General features: G+C 46.3%; 1 protein-coding gene across 9 annotated transcripts in view; it reads right to left on the reverse strand.

The window, feature by feature from the left end:
* The window catches only part of rnf123 (ring finger protein 123), a 46612-nt gene that overhangs the window by 19859 nt on the left and 8035 nt on the right, over positions 1 to 18718 (reverse strand). For 7 of the 9 annotated variants that reach the window (XM_028002143.1, XM_028002142.1, XM_028002144.1 and 4 more), the window contains 31 exons: positions 18437 to 18534; positions 18309 to 18363; positions 18144 to 18229; positions 17992 to 18078; positions 17155 to 17222; positions 16914 to 17039; positions 16595 to 16709; positions 15610 to 15714; positions 15358 to 15483; positions 14674 to 14766; positions 14524 to 14597; positions 14320 to 14437; positions 14032 to 14131; positions 13899 to 13960; positions 13365 to 13436; positions 13000 to 13120; positions 11794 to 11895; positions 11606 to 11706; positions 9138 to 9330; positions 8912 to 9057; positions 8120 to 8203; positions 7868 to 7975; positions 7619 to 7796; positions 6622 to 6696; positions 5775 to 5862; positions 5454 to 5541; positions 4582 to 4666; positions 1953 to 2092; positions 491 to 547; positions 278 to 409; positions 127 to 202 (listed from right to left, as the gene is read on the reverse strand). In XM_028002143.1, coding sequence (XP_027857944.1) covers positions 127 to 202; positions 278 to 409; positions 491 to 547; positions 1953 to 2092; positions 4582 to 4666; positions 5454 to 5541; positions 5775 to 5862; positions 6622 to 6696; positions 7619 to 7796; positions 7868 to 7975; positions 8120 to 8203; positions 8912 to 9057; positions 9138 to 9330; positions 11606 to 11706; positions 11794 to 11895; positions 13000 to 13120; positions 13365 to 13436; positions 13899 to 13960; positions 14032 to 14131; positions 14320 to 14437; positions 14524 to 14597; positions 14674 to 14766; positions 15358 to 15483; positions 15610 to 15714; positions 16595 to 16709; positions 16914 to 17039; positions 17155 to 17222; positions 17992 to 18078; positions 18144 to 18229; positions 18309 to 18363; positions 18437 to 18534 — 3159 coding nt within the window. Of the gene's footprint in view, positions 1 to 126; positions 203 to 277; positions 410 to 490; positions 548 to 1952; positions 2093 to 2447; positions 3323 to 4581; positions 4667 to 5453; positions 5542 to 5774; positions 5863 to 6621; positions 6697 to 7618; positions 7797 to 7867; positions 7976 to 8119; positions 8204 to 8911; positions 9058 to 9137; positions 9331 to 11605; positions 11707 to 11793; positions 11896 to 12999; positions 13121 to 13364; positions 13437 to 13898; positions 13961 to 14031; positions 14132 to 14319; positions 14438 to 14523; positions 14598 to 14673; positions 14767 to 15357; positions 15484 to 15609; positions 15715 to 16594; positions 16710 to 16913; positions 17040 to 17154; positions 17223 to 17991; positions 18079 to 18143; positions 18230 to 18308; positions 18364 to 18436; positions 18535 to 18718 lie in introns of those variants that run through there. The other 2 variants (XM_028002149.1, XM_028002150.1) reach the window with 2 other exon arrangements.

Here is an 18718-nt window from a genome sequence, read left to right on the forward strand (position 1 = left end):
AGTCTGGTTCCTTCTCAGAACCTCCGCCACAGTGTTACCATGGAAACCATTGTTAATCTGGGACGGGTTGGGTCCAGTCAGATCGGGTTGGTTCTGTTTGGTCCAGTCGGACGGGGCGGGGCTTACCTGGCAGCCGAAGGTTAACGACCCGATCGAACAGGTTCTTCTCGGCCGTGACTCGGTTCAGAACCTGGTTCAGCAGCTGCAGACAGAACAGGACAGCTGAAACGATTGGACCGGACCGGGTCAGGTCGGGTAGGGTAGGGTAGGGTCTCACCTGGGCGAGCCGCCTCAGCAGCAGCTCCGCCGACGGCCGGGTCCAATCTAGGAAGATCTCCGGAACCAGAGTCACGGTCATCTCCAGAACCCTGAGCAGGCTGACGGAAAGGTCGAAGCAGGTCGCGCACACCTGGGCCCAGATCCACAGCACGGGTCAGAACCAGAACCAGAACCAGAACCAGAACCAGAACCAGCGGGATGGTGAACTCACCTTCAGCTGACGGGTGTCCACAAAGTTCCTCTCTGGGCGCTCCGCTGCCTGCTGGATCTGGACCGGAACCAAACAGAATCAATGAAAACTGGGAGGAGTGTTCAGAACCGGGCCGGTGGTTCTGGCTCTACAGAACCCGCCTCAGACTCCAGGTGCACATTATTCATCTACTGCTCCAGAACCAACTCCGGGCCGTCTGGAACAGTCTGGAAGGAGAACTTCAAGTTGTGCCACTAATTCTCAGCTGAAGACTTTGACTAGACCATTCAAACACATGAATCTGCTTTGATCTAATCAAAATGTTTGCCTAAAATAGACAAATTTAAACTGATTCATATTTCAATAAATTGTAAATACAATAATTAGTTTTGACATTTTGTTGTTTTTGTTTTACATCAACAATAATTAAAACACCTTCGAACTGCTGAATTGTTAAAACGAAACAAAGAAAACTTCCATATTTGTTGGGTCATCAGTTGTTTTCTATTTTGTTGGATAAATATTTACGATTTGCCACTTACGGTCAGGGCCGAACAAAATTATTTCCAGGGCCCTCAGTGGCCCCCCAGCCTCATTTTGGACACCCCTGATCTAAACCACCCTGTAGTAGCTCTGGTTGTATTTTCAGGTTGCTGTGCAGCTGGAAACTGAACCTGGAGCCTCTAAACCTCATTTAAAGGGCCAGTATCGTGTTTTCCAAACACATGTAGCCATTTTATAGACCAATTAATAACTCTGTAACCTTCAGTTGTTAAACAAATGCTGTGTATATCAAATATGACTTAAAAAAATATTATTTTGTAATTTAAAGCCTTGAAATTGGGTCTCTGTCTCTTTAAAAACTCCTGCTCTCTCTGAAGCTCCGCCTCCAGGAAGTCGTCCCAACATGGCTCCTCTATTAACCCTTTAACCTTTTTACCAGCGTTGCTCTGAGCAGCAGCTCCTATCAGGAGCTCAGCAGATCCACCAACTGTTTGCTAATTGCTGCTGGCTAGTCTGAAGGAGCTGAGTGGGGGTGAAGCTGCACCTCGAAGGCGGGGCTAGGTCCACCCAGGAGTTTTGCAGCTGAAAGGTTGCCATGGACATTAAAGGATTCCTCAAACATGAAAGAATCAAAGCAACACTGCAGGTTTGTTTCTGATCTGAGAAAAACGTTGAAACATGATGGGAAGATAAAAACCCGCCCCTTTAAAAGCTGAATCTTGTGTTTACATTAAAACAAATATTTAGCTTGTTTTAATGTTCTGAAACACTCAAATGAGACAAAAAGCCAAAAACAGGAAACCAGGAAGAATCAAGCAGCATGGCCTCAGGTGGTGGAGAACCTCAGGGCTGGTTCCTGGACCCACTTCTCCTCCCCTCTAACTGTGAGCATAGAGAGACCAGAACCTCCAATCTCATGCAGTTTCTGCTGAACCCTGTGCTCTGTTGTGGACCCGGCTCTGGTTCTGGTCGGTCTCACCTCCTGGATCATGCCGATGAACTCGGAGAAGGCCCAGTTGAGCTGGTTCAGGACGCTGTTGAGGAAGGAGGCGGCCATGTCTTTGTCCATGCTCAGCAGCTCCGCCATGTGTCTCTGCAGCAGCAACGACGGGCACGGCTCTGGACCAGAACCGGGACAGGAGACGCAGTCAGAGCGGTCCCTGTTCTACTGGACCTGGAACGAGCTGCGATCGCTCCTGAGGAAGAACTGCCTCCTCATCATCGTAAAGCAGCAGGCAGCTCATCTGCAATAAACCTGCAGGTTCTGGTTCTGGTTCTGGTCAGTCTGGATCTTAGTAAGACTACAGCCGTCACAACAAAAAAAATTTCTGGACGAAATTATCGCAAAAAATTATAATGTTGTTGTTTTGAGACCATTTTCAAGTAATATAAAGATAAAAATGTGATAATAATGAAAGTTAATCTGAAAGATCAATAAACTTTAATTTAGCAGAGAGTTAAAACTGGAAGATATTTTAAAAATCCAAAACATTATTTCTGCAACCTTTATAACTGGAACAGTCATTATGAATTCAGTCCAGCTAAATAAAACTTTAGAGCCGCAAATCTTACATAATATTTTGATCTTTTGACACGTCAACAAAAGATCCGTCATTTTATTTCTGTTTACAGACTTTAAAATAAAGTTTTTTACTGTAAAGTGGATGGATACGTTTTCTTCTATTGAAAGTTGATACTTGTGGAAAATGCTACACAAATAATTTTAGATTTCCTCTAAAGTTTACTCATATAAACTTAATGTCGGTATTGCCATCAAACTCAAAATCTTTGTTTTGAAAAACAATTTTCCTCTAAAAAAGTAGAAAGTTTCCAATCTAATGAGAATCAAACAAAAACACTGGAAAAATGTTCAAACTGCCATTAATTATTACATTTCTATTTAAAAACATTAAATGGTTCTTTATTCCTTTTTGGCTCAAGTTGAGACGCCTGATCCAAAAAAACAGATTATGATTCGCTGCAAAAAAATAGCAATTATCAGAAAGGAAATAAATATTGAGATCGTTTAAATTTGTGACGCAATTAATTGTTTAAATGTGACGGGCTTAACTCCAGATCCGACCAGAACCTTCAGAACCCTCCTCATCTTTATGCTGAGGCTCTCCGGGTTCAGGCTGCTGCTTCATCCTCTGTCTGAACCGCTGAAGAGAAACCCTGCTGCAGATAATGCAGCGCATGCACTAAACACGATGGACAGCGCACACACACACAGTACCACAACACATACACGCCCACACACACACAGCACCACAACACACACCCCGACACACACACACACACACACAAGCCAAGAGAACTTACTCTGGAAACTAGCAATCGACAGATCTCCTGACAGGCATGCAGAGAAGCAAACAGATGGAGATCAGAGAGCATGCAGCAAAACAAGAGACGATTCATTCAAACAGAACAGAACCGGGTCAAAACCGAACAGAACCGGGTCCAAACAGAAACATGGCTGAAGGTTTGAAGTTCCTGGACAGTCTGTGATGTTGGGGTCATCGTGATAAATTTCTTATGACATTTTGATTTGTTGTCAAATTCCAGCTGATGTTTAAAAAGATGAATCAGTAAAAATAAATGTTAAAATATGATTAAGTGAAGTTATTGTGAACATCTTAGTGATGCAAATGACATTTATGTGACTGGTGTCCTAAAAAAGCGCATTGCAAAAAATTATTCACATTGATTATTGAAATAATCATGAATTAGTTTAGTAATCGATTGATCGAATAGACTCTGCAAAAGGTCCTTTAGAAGGATTTTATTATCCTTTACGATCAATAATCAACTTTCACTAAAGGAGTGATTTTACTGACTTTTAGGAAAGAGAGTGTTTCCTTTTTCTTTAAAAAAGGAATTAAATTATTTGTTTATTTGCATTTTTCTGGGGCTTTTTAACCAGTTAAATATAAAAAACTGCAGATTGTGCAATTTAATTTTCAGATTAATCATCAGAATAATCGATTACTAGAATAATGGTTAGTTGTAGAACTAATTAGAAATGGGAAAGTTTCTGTTGAGCCATCAGTCATGAAATCACAAATAAAAAAGGTGATAAAGATTTTATCACTTTATCGTTACAACAGACTCATGAAGATTTGTGATGGTTCTGTAGGACGAGCAGAACCAGAACCAGAACCCATTTATTTAATATGTGAGAACAAAAGTTCTGATGGAGGAAGCTGATGTTTGTGTTTCTGTTTCCAGAAATAAACTCCAACACACACACACACACACACACCCACACACACACACACACACACACACACACACACACACACACACACACACAGCAGTAAAAATAACCCTGCTGAGACGACCGGATTTATTTCTGGAAACTGGATCCGTTTCAGCGAAGCGTCAAACGGTCGGGATGGAGCGACTGCAGCTTTTTCTCTGATGGTTATCTGGCAAAACTTCCTCTCATCATTAATTCACAGTTGCTACTGCGTCTCAGATTCAGACAAAGGGCTCTGATGCTAAAGCAGGATCGGTCCGGTTTGGCCCGGTTTCCGCCCACAGACCCGGTTCTGCTCCATTCAGACCAGCAGAGAGCAGAACAGGGACGCACTGACACCAGGACCTACTCTGCAGGCTGGGCAGGTTGGCGTCCTCGGGTTTGGTCTTCAGCAGGTGAGGCAGGCGGGTGTACCTGTAGCCGAACCCGCAGCCCTGACACACAGGAGGAAGAGCGGCTGTTAGCGAGGAAGAGGAGCAGCACAAATTCACACAACATCAAGACTCCCTGATGCAGGCGCTGGCCATTCACACAGATCTTCTGTAGAAATGCTCACCAACACTGAGCTCACGTGATGCCACCTCCCGCCTGCAGGTGGCAGAATTTCCTCCTTCTACTCTGCTGCCTGACTTCAGTTACTGTCCATGGTTCAAGGATCATTTTGGTGATCGATTAATCTGATTTTGCAGATTTTTCCAATTTAATCACTTAAGTATTTTTATAAAAATATTATAAATACACTAAAAGATAAAAAATGTGAAAAATTCAGGCCTTTCTGCTTGGACTGAGCATCAATTCAGTGGCGGGCTGATCTGGTGATTAGTTTATTGATTAAATGATTAATAATTGGATGAAAAAGGTGATTAATATGAAATGTATTTCTTTCTGTCTTTGGTGAAGATGAAACTGCCACCAGTCGAGTTCTGGGTAGAACAGATTTATAGACAACGAAGGATTTTTCTGTTCATGTTAAATGTTTTTATCTTTGTTCAGTTTTGGCTTCATTTCTGCTCTATACGTTTTTGGCTGGTCATTGAATGCATCGCAAACAGAAATCAGAGAAACTGCAAAAAAAAGTTTTATCTTAGTACACTTGAAATAAGACAAAACTAACTGACATGAAGTACGGCTCTGTGTGTGTGTCTCTGCGTGTGTGTGTGTCGGGGTGTCTCTGTGTGTGTGTGTGTGTCTGTGTGTCTCTGTGTGTGTGTGTGAGCTCACCCTCCAGAGTCTGACCAGGATCCAGTTGGTCTGAGCCCAGGGTCTCTGCTCATACGGAGCCAGAAGGTTCCTCATCATGGCCACTCGCCTGAAACCAGAAACCATCATCTGCATCAGAACAGGTGAAGCACACCTTAAGATCTCAGCTGAGAGGAGCAGGATGACATCACTAAAACACCTGCATGTCTCATTGCTTGTTTTCTTTCTTAAAATTAAACTAGCAATTTTGTGTAGAAAACAAAATATCAGTTTTACTTCAGAGTTTGTTTCTGTCAGCGGGTTCTGGTTCTGGTTTAGATTAGAAAAGAAATTAAGACTCACTGCTCCTCTGGGATCCTCTCCACCGCCCTGAGGGATTGTGGGTAACAGACGTAGCTGGCCAGCGCCTGCATCAGGGAATCTTTGATATCTGAGAGAACAGAGACGAGTAAGTGAACTTATAGTCTCCTTCACAAGTTACCAACTCCCTGCAGCGCCCCCTGTGTGCAGACTCTCATCAAGCCACTTCAAGACTCTCATTGGCGCCTTTATCACTCCGTCCTCGACTCCATTCTCAGATTTCTTTTGTAAAGTGCCTTGAGGCGCCATTTGTTATGAATTGGAGCTATTCCCGCACTCTCCCTGGCATCACTCCCAGACCTCTCACTCTGCAGACGCTTTAAACGCCCTGATTGGAGGATGGACCGCGTCTTGAGACCATAAACCATCCTGCTGCTGATAACGTCTTTGTTTCTGGCCATACAACAGCTGACCCGGAACAAACCAAACCCTGCAGAACCTGAAGGTCAATCCGAACGCTACACAGAAAACCAAACCTCAAGAGAGAGAAACTGAACTCTTTGAATTTTCAGTGACATCATATGATTTTAGATCAAATTATTGTGTCATCTTTTCTCTTAATGAACTTTAAGAATAAATAACCTTCAAAATAAAAGTTTCCTTAATTAATGATTAAGAACTGATTTAATTAATTATGGATTTATAGAGCGGTGTGTGAACAGAACCAGTGTTCTGTTCACACAGCAGGGGGCGCTGTTTTACACTGAGGAGTTCAGTGACAATCATCAAAATGTTCAATAACAGCCGATCTATTACGTCATTTCAGCTGATATTCATTTCAAAGAGCTTTTATTTTGTAGTAACACTCAACCGCGTGTCTTCCTGTTACCTGTCCCAACGATGCGTGGGTCCGCAAAGTGCTTGGCGAGGATGGCGGCGAGCTGAGTCAGCGTTTCCTCGTAACCTGAAAGAAAAAAGTTCATTTATGTGAGACACACACACAGGCAGACACACACACACACACACCCCGACAGACACACACACACACCCCGACAGACACACACACACACACACCCCCACACACACACACAGGCAGACACACACACACACACCCCCACACACACCCCGACAGACACACACACACACACACCCCCACACACACACACACACACGCAGACACACACACACACACACCCACACACACCGACACACACACAGACAGACACACACACACAGGCAGACACACACACCCCGACAGACACACACACACACACACCCCCACACACACACACAGGCAGACACACACACACACACACACCGACACACACACCGACACACACACACACAGACAGACACACACCCCGACAGACAGACACACACACACACAGACAGACACACACCCCGACAGACAGACACACACACACAGCAGCTGAAGCAGCAGGCTGTCCCTCACTCTGACACTTCCTCCTGTTAATGGAGCAGAGGTCAGAGGTCAATGACTCCGCTGTCACCTGATTGACTGACTGAGTCAATCAGGTGACGTTGTGGGCGGAGTCATTCTGAGTCACAGTGACATCAGCACTAATCAACCCGACCGGATCAGAACTCCAGGCTGGTTCCGCTAGGCAGCAGAACCAGATCCAAAGATCAGAACCAACGGCAAGACAGAGCCTGACAGAAGGACTGGTTCTGGAGACTAAACTGGTCTGGAACCAGTGGTGTAGTGAAGACATGAGCTGTGGTTCTTCATCATCATCATCATCATCATCATCATCATCTCAGCCCAGGTGTGATGATGCTTCAGCTATATTTTACTGTTCTGTCGAGAACTCTCTGGTGACGGATGGGTTTCCATCAGAACCGGTCCGCACCGGTCGGGTCGGTACCTGGCAGCTCGTCCATGCTGTTGGCGGGGCTGAAGTAGTTCTTCAGGGCGCTGTAGGCGTTCATGGCCACGCTGAGGTAGAACTCCGGCGTGAAGGCGAACAGCAACGCCGTGTTGTCGGCATGCTCGATGGTCCGGATGCAGACGCACAGCAGCCAGTAGACGTCCAGCATCTTCTCCTGAACACACACACGGGGTGTTAAGAGACGCACACCGACCAGAACCGGGAGGTCCAGACTAGACGGGTCACCTTGGAGTAGATGGTGGCGTTGATCCAGGCCAGCCGGCGGCTCAGATGGTTCAGCTTCTCTGCAAAAACCTTCTGGCTTTTCTGCAGCTCGTCCAGGATGTCTGCGCGCTGAAACACACAACCCAGAGTCACTGCAGAACCGGAACCAGCAGAATCGGGCTTCACAGGATGAGAGTCCGGTTTCTCTGGAGTCCACAACCCAAGCGGGTCAGCTCAGGAACTGAACGGGATCAGAAACGGTTCTGGACTCACTCTGGCGGGGCAGCGATCGATCTTCTCCTCGGTGTCCTTCAGAGCCACAGCGTACTCATGGACCTCGTCTGCCACCACCACCATCTGCAGGGGACAGAACCGAGTTTACCGAACCTCCCCGCTCTGGACCTGCAGGTTCTGATGGTCTTGCGGGTTCTGATGGACCGATCGAACATCACTTTTCTACTGTGACCCAGTCAGAACCTCTCTGGGTCTGTCTACACAAAAAGAAACCCCCAGAACAAGCAGGGACCAGAAGCCCTCACCAATATGGCCGCTGCATTGAGGCGTCCAGGGTTCTTTCGCTTTTCCCACAGCAGAAATCAAGCACTTTCCAAACCTTGACAACTCCTCATTGAAGTATGAACTTTTTCAAGGATTTCAAGCACCGATAAGCTGCAAAAATCACAAAATCTAACTAAAGTATTTTATTCTAGTTTCTACTCCAAATATACTTGAAATAAGAGAAAACCAACTACCTCAGAAAATATAGAAGCTTGTTTTAAAACTTAATTTTGATGAAAAATTACTCGTTCCACTGGCAGATTATTTCTCTTATGGGAAATTGAAAAAAATAAGCACAACTAGTAATTATTAATCATTAAACTAGTTTCATTAATATGGATACTAAAATGTTACTTGTAAGTTTGTTTTGTTGTATTTAAAGTAAACTGAGGAATTTTCAGTAGAATCGAGACTAAAATATTTGTGTTTTTGCACAGTCCTCAGGCAGAGAGGCGGGTCCCTCACCAATATGGCCGCTGCATCGATAAGACCCGGGACCAGACTGACCTTCCCCAGCTGCTGATGGACGCTCAGGTTGTACATCATCACGATGCCGTCGATGATCTCCAGCAGAGACTTGTCTGTGATTGGCTGGTCGGGCTCCTCCTGGGGTCGCCCCAGCAACAGGCCGTCGTTTCCGTGGCTACCCTCGACTGCGTGGCAGAGAGGAGACAGGAAGCAGGAAGCGGGAGCCTGTGGCGGTTCAGCCGGATGCTGTGGAGGAGCTACTCACTGTCTTCCTCGGTGCGCTGCTCCACCGCCAGCGTCCGAACCTTCACCTTCTCCGGCTGGGACAGCGGCCGCCGCGGCGTCATCAGGCTGACGGCCGCCGTGCTAAGGAACCGGTTGGCCCGGCCCAGAGTGGGAGAACTCAACCAGCTGGGTCGGGCCAGCGCACCGCCCATCGCCGCTGCTCCGAAAGGCCTCTGACAGGACGGGAGGAGACCAGGCGTTTTATCGGATTCTCTTCCTGGTAGATCTGATAGATCTGAACTAAAATCTATCATTTTTTACATGGCAGATCCATTAATGATTAAAATAATTTATTTCTTGCTTTCTTTTCTAAAAAAGTAAAGAAAATATTTTAAATAATGTTTTTTATTTCAATCTATTAGTATTAGCATGAGGCTACAAGAACTTTCTCTAAATTGTGAGAATATGATCCTAATAGCAGAATAAAGACGCAATTTTACCAGAACATTTTAAAAATATGAGAAAAAAGTTTTAATGAGAAATGTTATGAGAACTATCGAGATCTAACAGCAGTTCAATCTTTACAAAGATGTATAAGTTTATAGTTTATGCATTTAATGCTGGGAGCGGAACAATCACACCGCTCGCGCCTCTGCATGTTGCCTCCTGCTGCTTTTTCTCTGAACTTTACCTCAGCACAGATTGCTCATCTCCGTTCACTCAATCTGGACACAGGCTGACTGACCTGTATGGATATTTACAGCAACTTCCTGTGAGTAATTATTATGTTATGAAGAACATCAAGGTTGGAGTTTAAGCCCCACCGTGTTAGCTCTACGCAGCTCTGCGTGAACCGCAGGAATAAACTGTAGTCGCTTTCAGAGGTGCAGACTGAGCGAGCGGTGAGAATGATTTATAATTGTGAACAAAGAATTGTATGCAGCGTTTCCATCTCAACTCTGCTGGTGTGGCGCTGTTCCTGTCTGTGGTCCCGGTTGGTCGGAGCGTTAGCGGTTAATGAACCAGCGCTGACCTCATCATGCAGGTTCAGCCGGTGAGGAGCTTCACGCTGGTTTATATTATTATTTTTAGTATTATTTTTCTGATTGCACGGTGGATCAAACCGTATCAAATGTTTTGTCCACTTAGTCAGCCAGAGTTAATGCGGAGATCAGAAAAACTCGACCAACAAACTTGAGCAGCCAGAATAGTTTCTGTGTCTCTTATTAAAAACTCAACAGACAGAAATGTTAGAGCTGCTAAAGCCACATTAGCAGGATTTAATTAAATCTCAGTTTGTTGCTCATCTCTGCTCAGTGCAGTGGATTTAGCTCATCCTGCAGGGCCGGTCCAAGGCTGCATGAGGCCTGGAGCAGAATCTGACCCTCTTGCTGCTAAAAACATCAGCACCTCTAACAGCTTCTGTGCTGGATTTAATCTGGGAGAGAGGAGTAGTTTAACTGGCCAACATAAAAACAATCAGTTATAATTACAGTTTCTTAATTTGTGTTTGTGAACAAACAGTTCACAGCAACAGATTGTTGCTATGGTAACAAACCAATCTAACTATGAAAATTGTTCTTTGAACTTTTACAAAGTAAACTTGCCAGCTCCTTAACATCTTACATTTAAATGTTAAATAATTTAAAATATTTTTAATTTATGCTGAAACAATTAAATCAAATTCAGCAGCATTGATCATCTGAATAAATAAATGTTACATTTATGTATCTGTGTTAAAATATGGTCATTTATGGCCCCTGAGGGCCTGATGGAGCCGCTGACTTCATTTGGGTTAAACAGAAGTGAAAATCATTGATATTCATTTTAATTGTATTTTTTGATTTGTTGTTTTTAACAAATCAAACAACAAATATTGGGTTTCAATAGCATTTCACTGATGATGTTTTCCAGTAACATATAATTACTCAGTAATATTTTTACTTTTTCTGCCACTTTAACATGTTTTAATACAAAAACACGGCGGATGCCTCGGCGCCCCGACCGCCGGGCTCAGCAGGTTTTCTGGGGGAAACTCTGCATGTGTTCAAATGTGAAACTGATAGCAAAATATAACTTCACAAGATGCTTCACATTCCTCATTTTATGTTTTACTCTCATGTTCGAGATCTCATAAAATCATTACTTCATTTTCCTAATATTACAACATTATTCTGGTAATAACACTTTTATTCTGTGAGATATTTTAATCCTCAGAACTAAAATATTAAAAATCGTATCCTGGCTCTGATACGCCGCCAGAGTCGACCTAAATAAAATCAGTTTGTGAAACAAGATGGCCGCCCTGGTAGTGATGACATCACTGATCTATGCAAACCCAAGGAGGCCACTGGCGGAAAAAAATCAAGATTAAACTAAACTGAAACCTTCAAAAACCAAAAATTCAACTAATGGATAAAATCGGTTTATCGCCCAGCCGAATCTGAAGTAGCCTGTTCGGTTCTGTTGGGTTCTGTTGGTTCCAGGATGGTTTGGATCATAACAAACCTGAGTGGCTCCGCTCTCCTCGTCTTCGTCCAGGTCGTCCATCGACGTGGCCTGGATCTCCGCGGGGTCAATGACAATGTTGGCCTTAGTGGCGAGGTCGTCTGGAAGACAAGTAGCAGTGAGACTGGGGGACGGGTCATGACCGTAACCATGGCGACCGCAGAGGACTCGGAGACGAAACTCCTCACCTTTAAGAGTCTTCTTCAGGTGGGACAGGAGTCCTCCCAGTCTCTGCAGGTCAAAGTAATCCACCTTCCCGTTGTAGAAGAGCTGAGGAGGAACATAGGCGTCTGGAGACAGAGACAACGAGGGAGGGACAGGAAGCTCGTTAGGAGACAACGAGAGAGGGACAGGAAGCTCGTTAGGAGACAACGAGAGAGGGACAGGAAGCTCGTTAGGAAACAACGAGGGAGGGACAGGAAGCTCGTTAGGAAACAACGAGGGAGGGACAGGAAGCTCGTTAGGAGACAACGAGAGAGGGACAGGAAGCTCGTTAGGAGACAACGAGAGAGGGACAGGAAGCTCGTTAGGAAACAACGAGAGAGGGACAGGAAGCTCGTTAGGAGACAACGAGAGAGGGACAGGAAGCTCGTTAGGAAACAACGAGGGAGGGACAGGAAGCTCGTTAGGAGACAACGAGAGAGGGACAGGAAGCTCGTTAGGAAACAACGAGGGAGGGACAGGAAGCTCGTTAGGAGACAACGAGAGAGGGACAGGAAGCTCGTTAGGAAACAACGAGGGAGGGACAGGAAGCTCGTTAGGAGACAACGAGAGAGGGACAGGAAGCTCGTTAGGAAACAACGAGGGAGGGACAGGAAGCTCGTTAGGAGACAACGAGAGAGGGACAGGAAGCTCGTTAGGAAACAACGAGGGAGGGACAGGAAGCTCGTTAGGAGACAACGAGAGAGGGACAGGAAGCTCGTTAGGAAACAACGAGGGAGGGACAGGAAGCTCGTTAGGAGACAACGAGGGAGGGACAGGAAGCTCGTTAGGAGAGAACGAGGGAGGGACAGGAAGCTCGTTAGGAGACAGCGAGGGAGGGACAGGAAGCTCGTTAGGAGACAATGAGGGAGGGACAGGAAGCTCGTTAGGACACAGCGAGGGAGGGACAGGAAGCTCGTTAGGAGACAACGAGGGAGGGACAGGAAGCTCGTTAGGAGACAGCGAGGGAGGGACAGGAAGCTCGTTAGGAGACAGCGAGGGAGGGACAGGAAGCTCGTTAGCAGACAACAAGGGAGGTACAGGAAGCTCGACAGGAGACGTCAGCTCATCAGCGATTCTGACTGCATCCAGCTGTTCTAGTTGTTGTCAGAGTTGGTTTTGGTGAAGCAGCAGACGCTCTGCTGTTCCTGAAGTCACCTTCATCACTCAGTGATGATGATGATGCGTTGTACCTTCGCTGCTGAGGCTGCTGGGACTCTTCCTGCTGCCTTCGTCCCAGCTGCTCCGCACGGCGGTGATGAGGCGGTGCAGGAAACACACCATGTATTCTGGAGGACACAGAGCTGTGGGATGCTGCTCACACACACACACGCACGGACACACACACACACACAGAGTGTGAAGGACAACGGGCAGAAGAGTCATCTTCATCATGGTGGTTAAATGCATCTGGAGCTCTAAAATCTCAAACAGAAGCAGAAACTTGAGGTTTGTCTCCAGGTGCTTCAGCAGGGAGCACTGCTGAGCCACTTGGACTCTGATCCAGATAGACGAACAATAAAACCTGGACGGAGTGAAGCCACAGTGATGGCCTTACCCCTCGGTTGCTGGCGTTCTCCTGCAGGAACTTCCTGAACTTGTTGAGGAAAATGTAACGAGAAGCTTCTCCCTGGAAGAGATGGACAAAGAAGTTTCTGTCAGAGAGCTGCCTCAACCTCTACATGACTCAACCTCAACCAGACTCAACCTCAACATGCCTGAACCTCAACGTGCCTCAACCTCAACGAGACTCAGCCTCAACATGCCTGAGCCTCAGCATGACTCAACCTCGACGTGACTCAACCTCAGCATGACTCACCCTTAGCGTGCCTCAACCTCAACATGACTCAACTTAAACATGATTCAACTTCAACATGACTCAACCTCAACATGCCTCAACCTCAATTCACTTGAACCTCAAACCGCCTCAGCTACAAACCTCAAATTTTTGCCTTAAAATTAATCTAATGGGACATCCGGTTAATTTAGCATGAAGCTAAACTGGAAAAACTAAATCAGAAGAACTAACTCTAGAAGCAACTTTCCATTGTTGTTATGGAAACAATGAATTTCAATTAAAAATTTGACCTACCGTATTTTTGTCCTTGTTGTTGAGCAGCAGCCTGAGGATCTGGACCTGCAGGTCCTCCACCACTGAAGAAGAACAGAGGAGAGGTCAGTGACCTGCAGAAGCCGCATATTCCTGAACCGCTCATCTGCCACACCTTCGATCCTCTTCTTCAGCCGCTGGCAGCCTCTCTCGTACGCTCGGCGCCTCAGACGCTCGTCTGAACTCTCATCTTTGGGTTCTCGCTCATCTTTTCCCTGCAGAACCAGAACCAGAAGGTCCAGCTCAGTAAGGAGCACACAGATAACTGAGGAGGCCCAGATTCTGCTCTGCCCCCGCAGGATGAGGTAGTAACTGCACCTCATCATCACCTGACAATTCTGTTCTGACAAATTCTGGTTCTGGATCATCAGGCGTTCTGAAAAGAGGAACCGGTTCTGTTTACCTCTTTGTCGAAGTGTGTGGGCCACCAGGTGGTCGGGATCAGCTCCTCCAGCCCCGCCTCCTTGACTCTCAGAGGAGTCTTGATGTAGAAGAAGACCACTGAACGCAGAACGTCGAACGTAACCTTTGTTAAGGAAAGTTGACCCAATCGGCTGCTGGTTCTGAACTGAGTGTGGAAACAGAACCGGGAGTCTCAGAAGGATATAGGACGTTGTTGAGCAGGTACTTCCTGGACTTCTCGTGGCGCAGGATGGCCGTGGTCAGACGCAGATAGTGGATCTGGAACAGAAACCAACGTCTGATCAGCTGTAGTGCAGAGCGCCACCTGGTGGAACAGGCAGGCAGCGGGTGGTACCTGGAAGCCCAGGTCCGGGATGATGGGAGAGAAGCGGTACGCCCTCAGCAGGGACATCATGAGCTGCTTCAGGCACTCGTTCACCTCGTGGTCCTGCAGGCAGAGGGAACACCATGAACTTTGACCTGCCAGAACTGGGTCTCATTGGGTCAAGGTCCGGTTCTCCCGGCTAGACTTAAAGACGACTGATCCTGTTGACCCGACCAACAAGACCAATCAGAACATTTGATGAGAAACCAACAGGAAGAATCATTACAGCTGATTAATGTTTGCATTGGAACCAGCTGGTGATTCCAACTGGACCCACCGGTGAGACCCTCAGTCACACTGGACCCACCGGTGAGACCCTCAGTCACACTGGGACCCACCGGTGAGACACTCAGTCACACTGGGACCCACAGGTGAAACCCTCAGTCACACTGGGACCCACCGGTGAGACGCTCAGTCACACTGGGACCCACCGGTGATAATTAAATATCTAAATAAATCCCTGCTGCAACGTGAAAAACCTAAACATTGATTTTGCAGCCTTTTCACAACATCTTCAGCCTCCAGGGGGCGCTCCCCTCAACCCAAACCTGAGTTTCTGTTTTCTAGAGCCTTGCTTGAGCCTCCTGACTTCCTCTGGGGAACTAGCTCCACCTGGTGGCCCAATCGGGTGAGAGGCTGCAGCTCCATGTTTACCTCCATCAGCAGCCAGAAGAGGTCCAGCAGCTGCTGGATGAGCGGATGTTCATCCACAGAACCGCCTCCTTCCAGGATTCCCAGCAGGAAGTTCATCAGCACATCCTCCACCAGGTAGACCTTACACTGCAGACAGACACACACGGGCTGTCACAGCAGCGCCTCCTGCTGGCAGGAAGCAGCCGCTGCAGCCTCATCTGGGCCACAGGCTGAACATGAGGTTCTGGTGAAGGCTGCAGCTGCTCGTCTCACCATGAGCGGAGCGAAGACGTTGAAGATGTGAGCCAGAGTGATGAGAACGGTCGGATCTCCCTGGAGCCTCCAGACGGCGGAGTCTTTCTCCAGCAGCTTCTCTTCCTGCACACAGACGAGTTCAGAGACGAAAGGCAGGAAAAACAGATAAATATTAAAGTTTTTAATACCACACTCAATTTTTAGTTATTTCTCTTGCTTTCTTTTCTAAAAAAGTAATTACAAATTAAAGAAAATATTTTCAAAAAGTGACTTATTTCACATCCCTTCTCCGTTCAATTACGAGAATATAGTCACAATATTAGCAGAATAAGGACACAATTTTACCAGAAAACCATCTTAATGTTAGAGGAATAAAGTTGTTTTAATGAATAAAACTTCTAGTTATTGAAATTCAACATGAGCAGCTCAGTCTGTGTGGTTTGCAAAGTGCTGCTGCTGAAAATAATTTGATATGTTCAAATTTAAAACCGATCCCGACGTACAACTTCATAAAATTCTCAACATTCCCCATTTAAGTTTTTGTTGCTTTTCATGGAGGAGTTATAATAAAATTATTACTTAATTTTGCAGATATAAAAACTGGATTCTGGTAATATTAACGGTTTATTATCACTTTGTATCGACTTTGTTCTCAACCACTTTATTCTGGAAAACTCTGATATTCTGTCGTGAAGTTGACCTGAATTCAAAGTCCAAATAAACAGAAGCTGTAAAACATGCCTATCAAACAAGATGGCCGCCCTGCTGACATCACTCTGCACGGTGGAAACGCAAGGAAAGCACTGGTGGAAAATATCCCAGATTTTCCAAACATTTGATCTTCAAAAACCAAAAACTGGATTGATGGACAAACTGGATTTATTTTACGGAGACGCGTCCTGAACTCCAGTTGACCCAAACCCAAACGTCCTGGCCGTTCAGTGAGAGCAGGTGCAGCAGCATCGGATGGCTGCGGATCAGAACCAGCGTGCGGCCCGGTCACCTGAGCGTCGATGGAGGTGGACAGGACGTTCTTGATGTATCCCAGCAGCCTGTGGGCCTTCAGCAGGTCTGCGGTGGGGGGGTCCTGCAGCGGCAGGTAGCCATCAGCCGGGTACGTGGCGCCCTCTCCAGTTAAGGACAAAAACACCTGATGGTTCTGGTAACGGGTCAAAGGATCCAGAACAGAACCAGACCCAGGCACATACCGGATCAGACCAGTAGACAAATATAATTTCATCTTTTATCTCAGGATTAAAATCTGTTTGTGTTGTTTTCATGCAGAGCCTCTGGAGACGGCGAGGAACTGGCTGGAAGGATATCTGAGCGGCCGGCTGCCGAAGTTAAACGCCACCGACTCTTTGAAGGAGAGGCTGATGGCCGGGAAGTACGCCACGCCGGGACCCGTCTTGATGCTGCTGAAGGCCGTCCCCAGAGACTGGCCATTCCTGGAGACACGGGGAGAGAAGACGATGGTTCTGGTTCTGGTAGAAAAGCTCAGGATAGCTTAGCTTAGCATAAAGACTGGAAACAGATGGAAACTGTTAGCATATGCTGACTCACAGGCAGAAGGTGATGGTTCCTTCATCCAGGTCGATCAGACAGCTGACGATGTCTCCAGCCGCCCACGACTGCAGAGGAAAACAGAACATCTGGATCTGGGTCTCACCCAAACCACAAAGTTCTGACCCACAACACCTGGGTCTGACTAGAAATGCAAACAATTAACTTACAATTAATTTTGTTTGGTCTACAATTCATGAATAGAGTGAATTTACAATTAATTGGAGATTCTTACAGAATTTTAGTAAGAAGACCAGGTATCTTTCTTTTATTAACAATTTTTATGTTTTTATTGATTTTAAATCCAGTATTACACACACAGGTATTTTGAGACTATTTTCTCTCTGTAGATTTTCTGTGGAGGATCTGATGACAGAAAAACGGAGGAATGACGCAGAAAAATGGTAAAATGATGGAAAAATTCAAGACGCCAATAATTCTGAGGCCCGTTGATGCCCTTTATGGGGCGAAGCTTCAACTTCAGCATCATCCACAGACGTTTCTAATGTTTTATATATTTATAAAACAGTTTCCTGTTTTATAAATATATCCAAGTTCAATAATGTGAGAAAACCACAATTTTATATTTATTTAGTCTGTTTAACACTGATGACACAAAAAATGTTAAAATATAATAAGGTGCTTTTTAAAAATTCAACTAAAACATTTAGACCATCATGTTATGGGAAGACAGTGGTACCTCTGGAAACAAGAAACCCAGAGGTTCTGACCCGCTAGCTGAGGTTCTGACCCACATCCTGAGGTTCTGACCCAAACCCCGAGGTTCTGACCCACATCCTGAGGTTCTGACCCGCTTCGACCCGTTTCCTGTGTCACCTTTCCGTAGTTGGTGGTCGTTACGTTCCACTTTCTGACCCGGTTTCCATCATAGGCGTACGAGTCCGGCGTGTCCCCGACCCCTTCCTGAGAACAGAGAACGGTGTCAGAACCGACCCGGCCCGCCGACTCTTCCTCATCCTCATCCTCACCTCCTGGTTGAAGCGACAGCTCAGAGTGCACCAGCCGATCTGCATCAGACCCTGAGAGGAGATCAGAACCTCGTAGGCCCATTTCCCTGCAGGAACAGAACCCACCATTCAGATGTTCTGTTGGGCCCGGTCCAGTCAGAACCCGGCAGAACCGGCGTGTTTTACCTTGAAAAACGCAGGTGGTGGCTCTGATGGAACTGAAGTTGCTGTGGCCAATCACCTGCAGGAAGCAAACACCATGTGAGACGTTCTGCCACAGTCCCGAAGTTCTGACCCAAACGGACCCGGCTCACCCCCAGCAAGTCGTCGTCCACGAACAAGAGGCCCTCAAAGCCGCTGGTGTGGTCCAGAACCACGGGCTGAGGACCCAGACGGCCCTCTGCAGACGGATCTGAGGACAGAGACACGATCAGGCTGCAGGTCTGCACTGCAAAAACTAAACCTGACCAACAACTTCTGTTTAGTTTCTACTGCAAATATCTGAATACAGCATTCCTCAGAGTGGGAGCCGCCAGGGGGCGCTAGGGAGCCTCAGAAGGTTGGAGCAACAATTAGAAAAAAAATGGAATCCAATA

The sequence above is a fragment of the Xiphophorus couchianus genome, chromosome 20, assembly GCF_001444195.1.
Source record: "Xiphophorus couchianus chromosome 20, X_couchianus-1.0, whole genome shotgun sequence".
Taxonomy (NCBI): domain Eukaryota; kingdom Metazoa; phylum Chordata; class Actinopteri; order Cyprinodontiformes; family Poeciliidae; genus Xiphophorus; species Xiphophorus couchianus.